Genomic DNA, 16,473 nt, shown 5'->3' on the forward strand with positions numbered 1-16,473 from the left:
TTGTTGCTGCACGCGATGGTTTTCAGTCTGTGGTATGAGCCCAAGAGATAACAACTCTACCAAGGTTTTCTTTTCTCCAGGCTCTGTTCCTCCCTCGCTCCCTCCATCACTGCCATTTCCCGGGATGTGCTATGGGGAATGTGTGGGCTAATAAATTGGGCAGATTGTACGGTAAATTGTAGTTGGAAACCACTTCCCAAACATGGTTTGAATATTACAGTCAGCCATGATGAATTGTTTGTAAGCTGTACCGTCAGAATTTCAACATCACTTCATTAGGATCAGGAAAATGGATGGCAATTGATTTTTTTTTTTTTGTGCAGGAATAAAATATCGATTTAACCTTAATCATTCTCTTCATCAAAAGAAACCTGTGTCATAGTGATGACAGACAAATATGCACTTCATCAAACTGTAGGAATGCTTTGTGCACAGCAGGACTTGATGAAAGGCAGAGTAATAACTCAAATACTCCACTGTCATGTTTATTTAGGTTTAGATAAACCTGACAGAGCCAGTGGTGAAATGTTATTCTAACATAAAAAAAAGAATGTAGGTTTCTAGCATGTTTGCTATTCCTCCTGCACAATTTTTTAAAACATCAACCATATGTGCAAAACATCCCATCAAAACGCAATTTTATCATCTGATATTTAAACATTCATTCAAACGTCCACTTGTAACACGCATTCAATATTAAACTTTCCCTATCAACAGACTTGTGTGATTTAAATCTGCCCAAGGCAAAATGAATACTTGTTAGAATTGTTCCAAAATTAACTGTGCATCAATGGAAGTATGCGTCATCCTACAATGTTGATATTTGGCACATGTATACAGATGTTGGCAGCTGTTAAAAATGATCCATGAGTTTGGGTTGTGCAACCGTATCAAATGGGAAATGTTTGACTGACACAGAAATATCCTGAAAGGTATCATTATTGTGGTTAATACAGTTGTAATCAGTTTTGATTGTTGTGTTGCAGACATTACTTTTGTGATAAACAGGTCCACACTCATTTTAAAAAATGAATGAATAAAAATGAAGACATGTACCTCTTCAACTGGACTCACCAGAGGTGTGTGGCGAGACGTTTTACTCTGAAGAAGAAGAATACAGTGCAGAATATGCATTGTGTGTGGCCACTCAGATGTTTTCACTTTTATTAAAATGTGAATTAAAAACCTGAAAATGAGCCGGACATAAGTGCAAGCTCCGGTCCAAAAAGAAAAACATTAGTGTTAGCCTCCGATGGAGAATCCCAGTGGATGCCTCATATTTACAGCTGTAGTGATAAAAAACCCATCAGTGCCTTTCCTTCTTCCCAAATCACTCTTTGTTAGATTGTGTGTGAGCGATATATTTTTTTTAAAAAGCCCAGAGAATAGAATAGATTTTGAACTAAAAAATGAATGTAAAAATATATATATATATAGCTGTAAAAAAAGCAAAAAACTTTTTCTTAATATTTATCATGAATATTCCATCTGCTAACCCCATTGACCATCATACAGAACAGATGTTATTACCTCTATGTTCATCCTCTTAATACATATAATCAACATGTCCCAACACTCACAGAGTTATCATCTGCTAACACCACAATATTGAGCCAGACAAGGCCCTCTCCTCATCCCTGTACCTGTCAAAAACAACATTTTTTGGTAGTGAAATCCTTCCCCAAGCCACTCCACAAATTGTAATACACATACTCATAAGATTGGTACAAACACATCGTTTTTTCAGATGAATTTTTTCCTGTGAAGTTAGTGTCTGAGAACATGCCTCCACATGACATGTCCATTCTTTGTCTTCAAAAACAGCATGTTAAGGTGTTCATGAAATCCTACATGGGGAACTATTCTTACGGCTCTTTTTTGCACTGTGCATGTTGAGTGTAAGGTGCTTTTGTAGGTGCTGAACACCTACACCCACACCTCCACACAGTAATTCAGGTATGGTAACACCGCTGAACAAGACAGAGTGAGTGCAGAGAACAATACACCCTTTGCCCTCCTCCAAACTTGCTTGCACATAGTTTCTAGCAGATTTTGTGCTCTCATATCACACCCAGAATTTATTTTCAGAATTAATTTCAGAGAGAACGAGGGAGGAAGGAGTGATAGAACAACAGAGTCAGAGGGGAGGAAGAGTGGTATTTTTTCTAAAGGTCATCGATTCCCACAGTGAACAGAAGCAATTATTACTGGAGCTGAGATTGTCCTCGGACTTGAAGATCTCTTGCCTCAGGCTCATGTGTGTGGGGTGTGTCGTTACATATTCGGCCATTTAAGTTTGTTTGTGTGTGTGTGTGTGTGTGTGTGTGTGTGTGTGTGTGTATCATGGCTCCCTCACGCAGCATCGGCAGACAGTTGTTTTTTTTTTCATTCAAGCATCTGTTAAGAGTTTCCTGGGATTTTGTGAATCGCATACACATACTCTTGACACGCACGCACGCACACACACACACATACACAAAGATCCACACAGCTATTCACAGCCTGGGGGGGGGGGTGTCATTTGGAATTTACCTTCACTAGTGCATGAAATGAAATTAATAAATGGAAATAAATAATTAATTTAATTAGCTCAATTGTCCACACCACAAAGGAAAGAAAGTTGTTAATGAAAGCAGGTACCCCAACTTAAAGGTGCAGTGTGTAGGATTTAGGAGGTTCTATAGTTCAGAAATAATGTTTTCATTAGATATGATCACCTGAAAATAAGAATAGCTGTGTTTTCATGACCTTACAATGAGCTCTTTGCATCTACAGAGACAGCGGGTCCTCTTCCATGGAAAACACCACAATGTAAAGTTGCAGAGTGAAGTGCACGTCTGAAAGGGGCTATAGAAACCTTTCAGATTTCACATTCCTGCTAATGTTCAGCAACTCTTTGGCCTTGTTGTTGCTCAGGCCTTCTGTCCTGGCTCACACCATGGTTACTTTTCAGAGGTCTGTTAGATTACTCTCTAATTCGAGGCTTAATAAACAGTTCACATGCAAAACATGTGCAACATGCATGCACCTGAAGCAACACCTGTGAAAATATATAAGAAGAATCCAGGGTTTGCTGTTTTTTCTTGTCACTGAGTTTATGTATAAGGCAAAATGTGTTAGCAAAGAAAGACACGTACACACATAAAACCTCCCTCTGTGACTAATTGTGCCAATGTGAGCCCCATGAAACAAGGCCCTGCGTCAAACAAATGCTCAGCAGCTAGAAGACCTGCTGCACCTCTATTCAGGGAAACCCATTACAATGAATAGGTCTTTGTCACTTCCACTGGGGTTTGCTGATTTTTAATGATTGGTCAAGTTTTTTTTGGTCCACTGCTTTTCACAAAGAGATGATTTTTTTCACTCGGCTTCTCTAAAGCCAGTTCATCTGATTATTCCCCTCAGTGTGAGTAAAAATAAAGAATGAAGATTCATTGCTTAGCTTCAATTATTCCAGGAATTATCTTTTACTCCTGCATTTGCAACACTGGCATGCACGTCTAAACTAGATTGCCATAGGTGTAGTATCACCCCAGGAGCTACAACATAATGAGTTGTAATAATTATGGGAGGTTAATTTTAATCTGCAATGAGTCTGCTATGTCAGCAGTTTGTTTATAACAAGGACAATGTCAGAAATGCAAAGCACGACTCTCACTTAGGACTCCTGCTGTTCAGCATTTATGTACAAAACGCAGAATGCGTATCAGTTCATTTAAATCTGCCTGTTTATAGATGTGGTTCTTGATATATATTTCATGAAAACTGGAATTCTACGTTGTGCTAGATGTCAAATTGAAAAACTAGCAAATCATGCTCAGTGAGCATTTCAAGTTCAACAAATCAAATTTACATGAAATATAAAAACACAGCTTTTACTGTTGCATGACCTTTAGTTTTACTGTAAAAGAAAAAGACATTATCTGCTAGCTGCACAGCTGTGCCTTCCATGTCATCATGTCAGAGGATTTTTCACAATCAGCTGATATGTTTAAGTAATCCATCCGTCTGTTGCAAATTATTAAAATGATATATATATTATATATAGTGATATATTGCAATATAATTGGCTGAGACATTGAGACATGAGACATTCATGTCCCCCTCAGGATGCATTGTAATAACTTTGATGATCCTTCATGTAGTGCCATCATCAGGTCAAAATTTAATTCTTCCAATACTTTGGTTTCTGACCAAATACCTGCAGAACGACATTCCCATCAGCTGTGTTTATGTATGCAAAAAGTTAGCAGGCTAACACGCCAAAACTTTAACAGTGAACTTGCTAATCAAGAAACACTACTCGCAGATCTGTAACTGTTTCCTGAATTAAATATTAGATATGCCACAAAGCCCTCCACCACGCTAACCTCCACCACCATAGTTCCAGGTTCACGACATAAAGGACACAATAAGCACTACATCTGCATTCAGCATTGGCAATGGACACAGATCAGAATCATCCAGTATGGATGTAATTCCTCTGGATGCTGGGCTGGAATTACTTTTCACTTCATTCCACAAACTATCCACCTTAGCACAATGATGTATAGATCTATAGCTGTTTCCAAATGACCACTAACAAGAATTGTATCTAGCTTTAAAGTTCTCAACATAACTCGAGATTTTAAACCTTAAATCCACAAACACATTTCTCTGAAATGTTCCCAAATTTCCTGAAAAGATTCTGTTAGAGACGACCTGCCTTATATGACTGTTACCGTGGCTATTAATCCTCTTATCACACACACACACACCTACACACACACACACACACACACACACACACAGGCGCCTGTCAATTAGACAGCACTCTCCCATGACCCTTTGCTCCTGTCCTCACCAGGAGGGGTTATGGGTAACAGGCTAGCACAGCAAGACTCTAATTTAATGAGGCAGAGAGGTGTGTATGTGTGGACAGAACTGGTGCGTATGAGTGTGTGTCTGGCGGGGGGTGGGGTGTAAACCATGGCGGGGGTTTCTCTCACTAAATGTTCCCATGTTGAATCAGTAATTGGTGCTTGACAGGACTATCTCTTCTATCTGCTGTGGACCAGGAGTCCAGGCCAGACTCCTCATGTGTTCTTTCATTTTTAACCAATAATAGAAAGAGCTGCACGGTGGCTCGGTGGTTAGCAGCGTCGCCTCACAGCTAGAAGATCCCCGGTTCGATCCTGCCTGGGGTCTTTCTGTGTGGAGTTTGCATGTTCTCCCTGTGCAGCGTTGGTTCTCACCGGGTTCTCCGGCTTCCTCCCACAGTCCAAATCAGTTTAGGTTAATTGATAACTCTAAATTGTCCATAGGTGTGAATGAGCGTGTGGTTGTTTGTCTGTATATGTAGCCCTGTGGTAGGCTGGCGACCTGCCCAGGGTGTCCCCTGCCTTCGCCCGAGAGACGGCTGGGATAGGCTCCAGCCCCCCCTGTGACCCTGCAAAGGATTCAGCGGTGTATAGATGATGGATGATAGAAAGAATTTAAGGACAGTGAATATTGAATTCAGTTATTATATGAGTTTCACTTATGTTGGTAGTGGCCTTCAAAATCCTAAATCATTGAGCCTTCTAGAGGCCCCCACAAAAGCACAATTTAATTTGTTCACTGTGTCCCACTGCACAAACTGTGAACTGTGACAAAGGTGGTATCATGGCGTGATGTAACGAGAAAGAAGAAGAACAAACCTGGTACATCTAGATAACTTTCTGCAACGGCTGCATGAGTAGCAGGTTACCTGGGCGGCATTCCAGCTATTTCTGCAAATCTTGTCAATCACTTTTCTGTTTGTAGAGAACGTTTTGAAAATTTCGAAAATGTGTCATGCAAGTCTGACCAGTGGGCAGATGGCCATAACAGACAGGCCACACTCATGAGAACATTTATGTTCCTATTTAATCACTTGTTGAAACCATTTGATGCTGAATTGCTCAGCCGTCTTTACTTCAGCCCACTCTCAGGACAAAGTCCTCTCAGTTCATACTAACTGAGACTGAGTTGGGACCCAAACCAGGACCCAAGATTCAGTTTTATGGGGTCCTGTTCTATTGCCACAGCTCTGTATGTCAGTGTGTAAATCCCATTAACAGCTCTTATTACATGGTGTCCTCAGGAGAGGATGTGTTTTGCAGGTGAGACTGAGGGAAAACTATTTAGGGTATCCAGAGGTCCCCTTTGGATCTTTTAATAACTAGCATAGTATGTGAACTTCAGGTGTGCATATGTTTTCACAGATCCTTAACTGCTTTCGGCTTGTAATCTTATGTCAAATAGTAATCCATAGAAATCAGGTTCACAGACAGGAGTTCATGTTTAAGATCAGTTTTAAACGTTTGCCTGAACCCAGCAGAGTGAGGCTGGAAGCAGAGGTATATGCAGTGCAAAAACCACATGCCAGAGTAAACCCAGACAACAGCTCAGAGTATTAAATTGCAGGGTGTAATTGTGCTGGACTGACTAGGCAAAGCAGAAAACCGAGTTCCTCTTCCACGGCTTCGCTTTGCAAAATGCCACATCAGCCCTGCACTTCTTCATCAGACAGTCAGCATAATTCAGCAGACTCCATGCAAAATATAGGAGTGAATGGGAATTTAAGGAGGGAGTTGTGATGGTGAATAGAGATGGGCTGCATGGGTTCTGTCTGGTTTACACCAATTTGAATGTTTCTGGCCTCAGAAAAATCTGGTTACATCTCAATTGAGATGCAAGAAGAGGGAGAAGACAGCAAGTGAGCAGATGATTTACAAGCCCGAGGGCGCGCGCACACACACACACACACACACATGCACAGATAAAGAGAGTAAGCGTGTAGGTGGTAGAGGTGAGTGTTGTATTGTGTTATGTCAAATTAGCCGCCTTTGATGCTAACATACTCCATCTCCATCTTTCCGTGGGCACTGGTGCATGTGTGGGTGTGTGTGTGAAAGAGAGAGAGGGGGACACTGGAACAGTTGTGTGTGGTTGTGTTCTTCTCTTGCTCTTCGTATTTTCTCTCCCCTCATCCTTTCCCTCCTCCTCTCTCCAGCTATGCACCTGTTTGGTTTAAACTGGCAGCTTCAGGAGAGTGAGGGATACGGAGCATTTGAAAACGGAGGAGGGGGAAGAGATACAACTCCCAACACCTTCATGGTGTCCACAGACAACGGTGAGTTCCTACTTACACACAGTTCTTATCCTTTATTCTGACAGCAAAAGCCGGCAAGAATAAGAAAAAGTTTGTCTACTTAAAGCCATTTAGCTTTAAACAGAAACACAGAAGTCAGGCTTGGTGCCTGAGGGAAACCTCAGCCTGCAGTAATATCGACAATTCACACATCCTCATACAACACTGCAGACAACCTTGTCTTCTAATAATTCAATTCATATACAGCTAATTCACAACTGTAAATTAAGCTGTCACTGCCAATGCAGGAAGAAGTATGATGTTGATTTACTGCTGCAGGAGTGCAGACGTCATGTAGGTGGATTGTGCAAAGCATTTGACTGTGATAGTGGAGGCTGGGGTCACATATATACTGGGATATCCATCTAGTATAAACTTATCCACAGAATTCATGGGCACATGACTGTATGTTGTCTGATATGTTGATTTAAAAACATGATCTCAGTGGCGATGTTTCCTTCTAAAGGATGTTGCATAATAGATGTATTTGGATGTAATCTCTCTCTCCATCCTGTGAGATAATTTGAACATAATAGACTTGAAAACGTCCTTTCACAGTACAGCCGCAGCGTTCTCCTGATATTACCGTGTGCCGGTCTCTGCATGGCAGAGGTGGGAGGAAGTCACACATGTGCAAGTTTCAAGTTAACTTTCAAGTCTCAAGCAAGTCCCGAGTCACTGTGGTGTGAATTAAAGCGAGTCAAGTTGAGTCCCCGAAATAAGGCAAGCAGGTCAAGTCATTGCTCAGGTCAAGCAAGTCACGAGTCAAGACACACACAATTCGGATGATCCACCCCGGTTTACCCCACATTAGATCAGTGCAAAGACAGTGGATGTGAAAAGTTGAGTTTTATTTTCAACGTTAATGAAAACTGTTGCAGCTTACTCGTGCCTCATAAATCTTGCTGATGTTCAACATTTAGTGGAAATCAATAACACGGCTCCTAAATGAACAACAGTGGAGAGTGGGATCATGGGAGCTGCACACAGGAGGGACATTCATCATCGAGGCTCACTGCTGCTTGTTACTTCTCCCGTGAACAAACATCGTACCTAAGAGCATTTATTCAAGTACTGCACTGAAGAACTAATTCAAGGTGCTGGAGTATTTCCGTTTTATGTGACTTAATACTTGTAGTCCACTTCACGGAAGAGGCAAATACTGTACTTCTTCCTCCACTACAATTGTCTGACAGCATTTGGTTACTAGTTGTTTTCACATTACGTGTTTAATGCCCTTGCCGTTGCTGATTTTAAACTTTTCTAAAGCATGAAATGTTCCTTTATGGATTGAGAAAATTCTCCTACTTTTTAAGATAGATAAACTATTGAAAATCCGTTTTGGATTAGCTGGAAAATGCACTGACACAGAGGTGAAGAGGGCTGCTTAACTGAGCTCATGAAGGTTTGGAGAGGTTCTTACAGAACAGTGATACTGCAAACACATGATGATCTTACAGAATATGATGCAGGCGTTGAACAGCAGTGGAACCAGTCCAGCTCCATCGTCAAACATGGGACAGAAATGAAATAAAGAAATGAAGGTCTATTACATCATTTATAATGACAACAAATAGACTAGAGATAACTGACTGAAGCAACCTTTTCATTAGACATGTTGCATGACAACATACTGGAGAGTGACAGCTCAGACTAATAAGATAGTTGTATATATACATTTGAGTGTGTGTGTGTGTGTGTGTAAGTTACATTACATTTGTGGCACTCTCTCTGCAGGTAAAATGTTTCTTTTAGAGAATAACACCATAGACATAGGAGAGGTGGATGTGGGGAGACGAGCCATACAAGATGTTCCACCAGGTGAGTTCCACACACCTGCGTGCATGTATAAGCCTGCCTGGCCACTCCACTTTGACACCCTGTGAACAAAAGTGTAGAATTTCTCACACAACAAAGCAAAGTGTATGATTTGGTATAACTAGCCGTCCTGCGGCAAACCATCATGTTTTGTCTTTTCTGAAAATGAATCAATGAGTGTTTAAGTATTGAAATCACTGATTTTGACTCCTGCTGGTTTGTTGCTCTTCTTTATCCAAGGTGTGTTTTGGAGGTCCCAGCTATATATTGACCAACCGCAGTTCTTGAAATTCAACATCTCTGTCCAGAAAGACGCTCTTGTTGGGGTGTATGGACGCAAAGGCCTACCGCCGTCACACACACAGGTTGGTCTCACAAACACGTGTGTGCTCCTGTTCATTTATTGGTACAGCTCAAGCAAGTCTCAAGGGAGTTTACAAAGAGTGAACTTTTACCAAACCTATTTCACAGAAGCTAAAGGCCCTTTCAGGCATGCTCCCATTTATGCTAATTTTGTGTTAGGGTTAGGGTTAATTAGGTTTAGGGTTGTTAATGCTGGGCTCAGGTAAGAATAAGAGTCGTGTCACAACAACAAAAGGTCTGAGCGAGTGACGTTTGGTCTGAATTGGATGCCATCACATAAATGCTTCTTTGTATGTTTCTCCGTTTTAAGTTGCTGAGGAGATCTTTGTCACAGTTGTGTAAGCGGGGTGCAGGGAATCAAGGTCGAAAGCAATATACTGGATAACTAAACTAAAGAACACACCAAACTGGTACAAGGAACTCGTCGGGAATACAGGCGAGCAACTAAAGTGATGACCTGACAAGTGAGAGAGGGAAAGCACATGAACTTAAGATATAAGAGGCTAATTAACAGGTGGAAAAACACAGAAGACAGGAAGTTGTACAAGACATGAGACAAAAGTAACCTTCAAAATAAAACAACAATAGAAATATCCAACAGCATGTTTTACACGCAGCAGGAGTACTGTTGGATTTTGGAACACGAGCCTCTAATAACATGAACTGATGCGAGTGATGTGTAAATGCCTCAATGGTTTCACTGTGAGAAGCCTGGATGAGCGTCCTTGCATCCACAACAGTCATTAATTAGGGCTTCAACAGCAAAGTTTTAAAATCCATCAGTGAAGCTGTCTGTTAGAGAGTTGAAAACACTCATCTTCCTCACTATCATAACATTTTTGACTGAATGCTCTGTGTGTGTCATCCCTCTCTCTGTCAAGTTATGGGTTAAGAACATGTGCAACCCCCACTTTGAAGAGGCCGATGCATCTAACTGAAGGTTTTTAACTGGATTCCACTCAATGACCAACCAGCTTTTCCTTTTCCTCCTTTTATTTTGGCAGGTTCAGTTTGATAGCTCCATTAGTTTCATTAGTATGTACGTGAAAAACCTTTGAATCGAAGAAACACAGATAAAAGTAATATTGAATTATGCAGTCCTTTTAAATAACCCTTCATCACAGGCCCATAACATCATGTTGATAAAAGACTATGCAACGAGCTATTAGTCATAGTTTTACCATTCATTGTTTCACCTTTGACCAAAAGTGAAAGAATGTACTTCAAACACAACAAACACTTAACAAGCACTTTTTATCATCACTGTAGAGAAACAATGATTTATTTGTTTTGCACTCATCTGGGGGCAGCACCTCTGAAAGGAAACGTTAATAACCAAATTAATTCAGTGAATCCACTTAATCAGTGTGAAATCAAAAAGTCACGACTTCTCGATTAAATTGATCCACGTCTCTACTTCAAAGGAATACACGGGACGAAAACTGGCTCTAAATGAGAATGTATTAACCTAGCAACCGTTAACACAGGAGAAATGAAATGACTGATAATCACTGTATACGGTTAAAGTGGAACAACAAGGCAAAATCAATCTGTGGATAAAAAAATAAAGTGTAATGAATTGGGCAGTGGTGAAAGAGATTATATGATGACCCGTGGGTGCTTTGTCATTCATCTTGGGGACGATTCTCTTGTGTGTAGAAATTAGGGCAATGTTTCAGAGAGGGCTGAAGGACAACTCAGAAAAAGGAAATGGATTGTGCCACATATGTCCTTTAAAGGCCGCACATGCTATGGCAGCAACTGGTGAGTGTGGACCCCCCAGTATGTCTGCTGGCCAGGATGCAGGCAGTGCTGGTGGATTTTGTCTGGGACTGTGTGCACTGGGTCCTGCAGAGTGTACTGTTGCAGCCATAGGAGGAGGGAGGAAAGGGGCTTGCTCACCTGGCTATAGTGACCCTTCTCGCCAATCGATCAAGGGCACCTGGTTGCTGATGGTGAGGATGTTTTGACGCGTGTAAATGACATGTCCACTCCACTGCTTTGATCCAAAATAATCACAGTGCTGTTTATTGTTCACATTGTTTCCAAAACCAATAATTGCCTGCTAACCAGTGCAGACGCAGATTACCAAATCAGAATAAAATAAACACCAAAATGACAACACACTGTTTGTGTCCATTCCATCAGCCACACCTGAGTGCCTCACCTGGCTGATTATATGACCTCTCACACTTCACAGCAGGGCTGCCCCCAGTGGTGTGAAGCTCACAGCAAAAATAAATAAAGAAAAATGAAAATGAGAAATGGCTTGTACAGGTGCTTTCTGACTTCAGTACATCCAGTCTGAATCTGTCTGGACCCACAGACCTCGTCTGGAGACCCAGTATGTGGACCCCATTTGATCACCGCTGCAGATCTGGCCTCTTAGGTGTGAGCTACATCAGTCCCCCCACTCAACACGTGGTTGTGTGAGCTCTCTTTGTTAAATGCACATTGCAATGTACGGTCAACCAAATGCTGCTGATCCTTTCCCTGACACTTGTTTCGCTCTGGCAACCTTTTTAGGGTCCAGCAAGGCTCCAACAAACAGGCTGAATGTCACGGGAGGCAAACTATGAACAAACTGTTGGTGAAAGTTTAAAACAAGCACAAACGAAATGGTCATGTTAAGACTGGAGAATTCATGTAAGGCTTAAAAATGAGGTCAAGTCTGTGTGGAGAACACTGAAGGGTTGGGTGGAGAACTCTGCACAGCATGTTGGCTGTCTGTTATTAACCCAAATGGAAGTGATAATTGCCCTTTCTGCAGAGAGAAACAGTTTATCGCTGTTTGTTAGACTGTGCCAGCAAATGTTCAGGATGTTTGGAGAAATGTCCTCTAAACAATGTTCATCAAGGCTACAGATACAGCCAAAAGTGGAGAGTGAAATGTCACATGGATCAACCAAAACTGGCTCTCTACCAGTAGAAAAAGTAGGATGAAGGTTCTTAATCTCTATCAGAATGTTAAAAGTCAAACTGTTAACTGATCACAAGAGAAATGAGTTGGTCTTTGGACTTATTTTGAGTTGAATTATATAGTTGATTTAAGTTTTTTCTTGATTTCAAGTTAAGTAAAGCTTTTTAAACGTAAAATTCTCTCTCTCTCTCTTCTCTCCCTCCCCCTCTGTCTCTCCTTGCTCTCTCTCTACTGCCATGTAAAAACCCAGTACCAACTTCAGCAGAACCTACAGAGGTGTTTACATCTGTGTCCCTAGAAAGAAATCTCACAGAATCAAATGAGATCTGTGACATAGCGTAGAAGAAAGCCTGATGTCAACCATCCAGAATCCTTTGGTCTTTCTACTTTTAACAAACAGCAGAGCTGCTGAAGAAATTCTCCCTCCCAAAATGTCAAAACCCCAAATCCCTTTTGCAATTCTGCAAGTGTATCTAAAAGAATTACTTCATGGATTCTTGGTTCATAATGGAGCAGATAAGCTTCTTACAAACCTAAACCATCCCTTAAATGACTCTGCACTTACATTTCTGTGTGGTGAATGTTGTCTTCTATCAAGAGACAAATCCACTTATCTGTAAGAGACAATGCCATCCCTATCACAGCTCAATGGTAGCGCAGGATGATAGACAAGAATGTGTGTGTATGTGTGTGTGTGTGTGTGTGTGTGTGTGCGCGTGCGTGTTTCCTTGTCATGACCTAATCCATCTAAATTCCCATCATTTTCGTGTCAACTTTCAGTCTTCTTTCAGCCTTGTGTGGGTAATTGTGGTTGTGTGTGTTACGTTAGCATGAGCTAACAGCCACATATGATGCTGCTGTGAATGTTTGTGCTCATCTGACTTGATGATTAGAAGATTCAGATGTTATTCAGACAGAAGCAACTCCATCCATCAGTGACTGAGACACCTTATCATGGTGTCAAGTGTTTAATGAGTTGGTATTGGTGCTTGGTGCAAGGTCAGAGCATCACCAAATCGTCCATAATAATAATAATAATAATAAGAAGAAGAAGAAGAAGAAGAAGAATCTTAACAAATTTTAAAGAAATTTGGGCCGCTGCTAAGATGGACTGCTGGACTGACCAGCAGTGCTATCCTGAGGCCTTGCCACAGGCAAGGCAACAAAAATGTGACATATACAGTATTAATCAGTGCAATACCTTGAAGAAAATGTTGGTTAGGTGTCCATTGGTTATTGTAGTGAAAAAATATCTTGAATGAAGTTTGAACTCTTGTGCATTTTTGTCTTCCAGTATGACTTCGTGGAGCTACTGGACGGAAGTCGCCTCATTTCCAAAGACAAGCGAGCACTCAGTGACACGGATGCAGGACACGCACACCCGGGCGGTGCACACGAGGAAGAGACGGGGGGAGGAGCCCGACACACACGCTCAGTCAACGTACACGAGGCTGGCTTCATCCAGTACCTGGACACAGGAATCTGGCACCTGGCTTTCTACAACGACGGACGCAACACAGAGCAAGTCTGTTACAACACCATCATCATAGGTGAGACGCAGCGACGTGTTTGTAATAGTGAACACTGTAGGTCTTGGAATTATTGGAGTGTGTGAGTGCACATGCAGATTGCATTATCAACAGCAGCACTGTGGGTATTTCATCCAACCACATTTTAGGGCACACCCAATTCATTTCTATGCTAAACATCATGACACTGTGACTTGTGATTCATGGAACCTGCAAACTGGGGCTTCGCAGATAGATATGGAGCAGCCAGCCAGTGGGAAAAAGCAGCCAGCTAGGGGGGTCCAGGGAGAAGTTTTGTTTTGTTTTGGTTTTTTTTTGTAAAGGAGAATTAAGGCTTCTTGTGCATTTCCACCCACACAGACTGTAAATTACTATTAATATTTAAAATCATGCCTCTTCCTGACTGATCAGAAATTTGCAGTTAACATAAAAAGGGGAAAAACATCATACATTTGTTTGAGCATATATATTACCGCAGGAAGTTATAGTACATCATATTTTATTTTTAAAACATGATTTGGGGCATCTGACATTAGTGAGCTGTCCTTGTTATATGTCCCAATATAACTTAGCAGTACGCTACACACCTTCTGTTTATCAAAACTCTGAAGACAACGATGTGTTGGTCCTCAGGTTTATTGACTTGACAAGGTGTGAAACTGAGAACAAATAAAAGAAATATGCTTAGAATTCTTCTTCTTCTCTTTTAAATGTTTTTAACGTTGCATACCGAAATTAAATTACAGTTTTTATCAGAAATCAAATAATTCCCTTTATTAATATATACCAGTTGTATATGAATTGTCTATTTATTACTTATTTATTTTGTATCTATTCAATAAACCAAACTGTGATTTTTAATCTGTAATTGTTCTGTAAGATAGCCAGGCAGCCGCACCATGCACACAATCTTTCAAATCTTCACATTCACATAAAACTTATCTTAAACAACAAATAATACATTGTAACAGACCACAAGAATACCTGAAAAGATAACATACCGACGATATTTCGTATGGCATGAGATGTGAGCGGATGTCTTAGGATGGAAACAGGCTGCTGGATTAATTCTTCTCCTTCACCATGTGCTTACACTATCCTATTTACCTTTCCTCTTAAAGGGACAGTGTCCTCAAACAAACACCTCATTCAAAGAAGAACACTAACTAAAACCAGTAACAAAACAAATAGTTTGGATGATTGGTCAATGGCAAAAAAAGTCATTATAGGACATTTTAAACTGTAAAAAAACAGTTAGGCATATCTGACACAGGCCTGTTGCTTTAACAACATCGCCTGTTTTAGTGGGAGTTCTCAATGTGTCTTAGAGAGTGGAATGTAAATAAAGATCATTCATTCATTGGTTCATTCATTAAGCCCATAAACGTCTGTGGATGTGTGCAAAATGCAGCCCTTTCAGCTGACTTTTTAATGTTCGCTGCACAGTCATCAGGTTGCTGCCACTGGTTTGTTTTGCCATCAATCATGTTCCTAATTCGTCAAACACTAAAGACGCCCCCAGCTCTCTACTCGGCAGGACACACCCTCTCAGCTGATCGCACGCACACACACACATTCATGTAGAGCAGGTGGAGGCAGGACACGTCTTTTTGTGTGTTTCCCATGGAAACTGTGCTAATGTGGGTCACCTCCTCCAAAGCCCGTAATGGGAAACATGCTGCACTGGATTGGAGGAATAACAAGTGTTGAGTTCTGGGAAACATGAATTCTGAAGGACTGTGAGTTAGCAGTTTGACTCAAGCGTGGAGGCCGTATTCTCCGCTTGTGTCTGAGTGCTTCTTTCAGTTGGTTTGTAAATCTGCTGATTCAGCCGTAGTTTGTAGTAAACGCGGTGACCTCTTCGGCTGTTGCAGCTGTGTCTCTGGGCCCCTCCTCACACATGGCAAGCTTGGAAAAAACGTACACCCGAAACGGTGCATGGTTTCCATGGTGGCACATTGTGGTTGATTTTGAGATAGGGCTCACCAGGGAAGATGACGACTGCGGGTGTCCACATTAATTCTGGTGACGAAAAAATACATGAAAGTATTAGACCTCATCACTAGAAAAATAGAATTCGCCGTCTGATCATACAAAAGCAAAAAAAAGTAGAATCTCTGACTGTATGGTTTAGGCTGCTGCCTTCCCAAGTGTGCCCCAGAGACATCAACAGATGAGTCGCTTTGGTAAACGCCTCAAAATCCTCAAACCTGAATGTGACTGAACTGTGCTATATAACAATTATCCAACTTCTGCCCCAATTAGCAAAATGAGAGTTGACAGTCGAGTCTAATTTGGATGAACGTGTGTGCTGACTACTGCAGGACACCGTGGTGAGAGAGCTCAAGCTCTGGAGTCTTTAATATAATCAATGGAAGATACAGATGTCACATCACAAGTTAATCTGGGTGTGCTGCAGTTTGCCACAGCTAACAGCAATCTGCACACAACGTTTGAGCTGGAATAAACAAATACCTCAGACCTTACACCTAAAGGCTGCATTAAAACAGTCATGACACAAATAGGCCTACAATTTATTGAGGTTTGCAGTGTTTTGAGCAGTCATCAACCTACAGTGTCCTTCCTATAATCCTCAGAAAGAGATTCAGAAGAGTTCAGATAAATAAACATCTCAGCAATTTCTTTGTTCGACGTTTTCGTGAGGGATTTCTTTCTTCTGCATCAAAAAG

At 41.2% G+C, this 16,473-nt stretch overlaps 1 protein-coding gene across 1 annotated transcript in view; it reads left to right on the plus strand.

Annotated features, from left to right (window-relative positions):
* tenm3 (teneurin transmembrane protein 3) overlaps positions 1-16,473 on the plus strand; it is a 198,826-nt gene that overhangs the window by 85,426 nt on the left and 96,927 nt on the right. Inside the window, exons 6-9 of the mRNA XM_041933771.1 lie at positions 7,016-7,135; positions 8,891-8,974; positions 9,212-9,336; positions 13,549-13,804. Coding sequence (XP_041789705.1) covers positions 7,016-7,135; positions 8,891-8,974; positions 9,212-9,336; positions 13,549-13,804 — 585 coding nt within the window. The remainder of the gene's footprint in view (positions 1-7,015; positions 7,136-8,890; positions 8,975-9,211; positions 9,337-13,548; positions 13,805-16,473) is intronic.

The sequence above is a fragment of the Chelmon rostratus genome, chromosome 3, assembly GCF_017976325.1.
Source record: "Chelmon rostratus isolate fCheRos1 chromosome 3, fCheRos1.pri, whole genome shotgun sequence".
Lineage (NCBI taxonomy): Eukaryota > Metazoa > Chordata > Actinopteri > Chaetodontiformes > Chaetodontidae > Chelmon > Chelmon rostratus.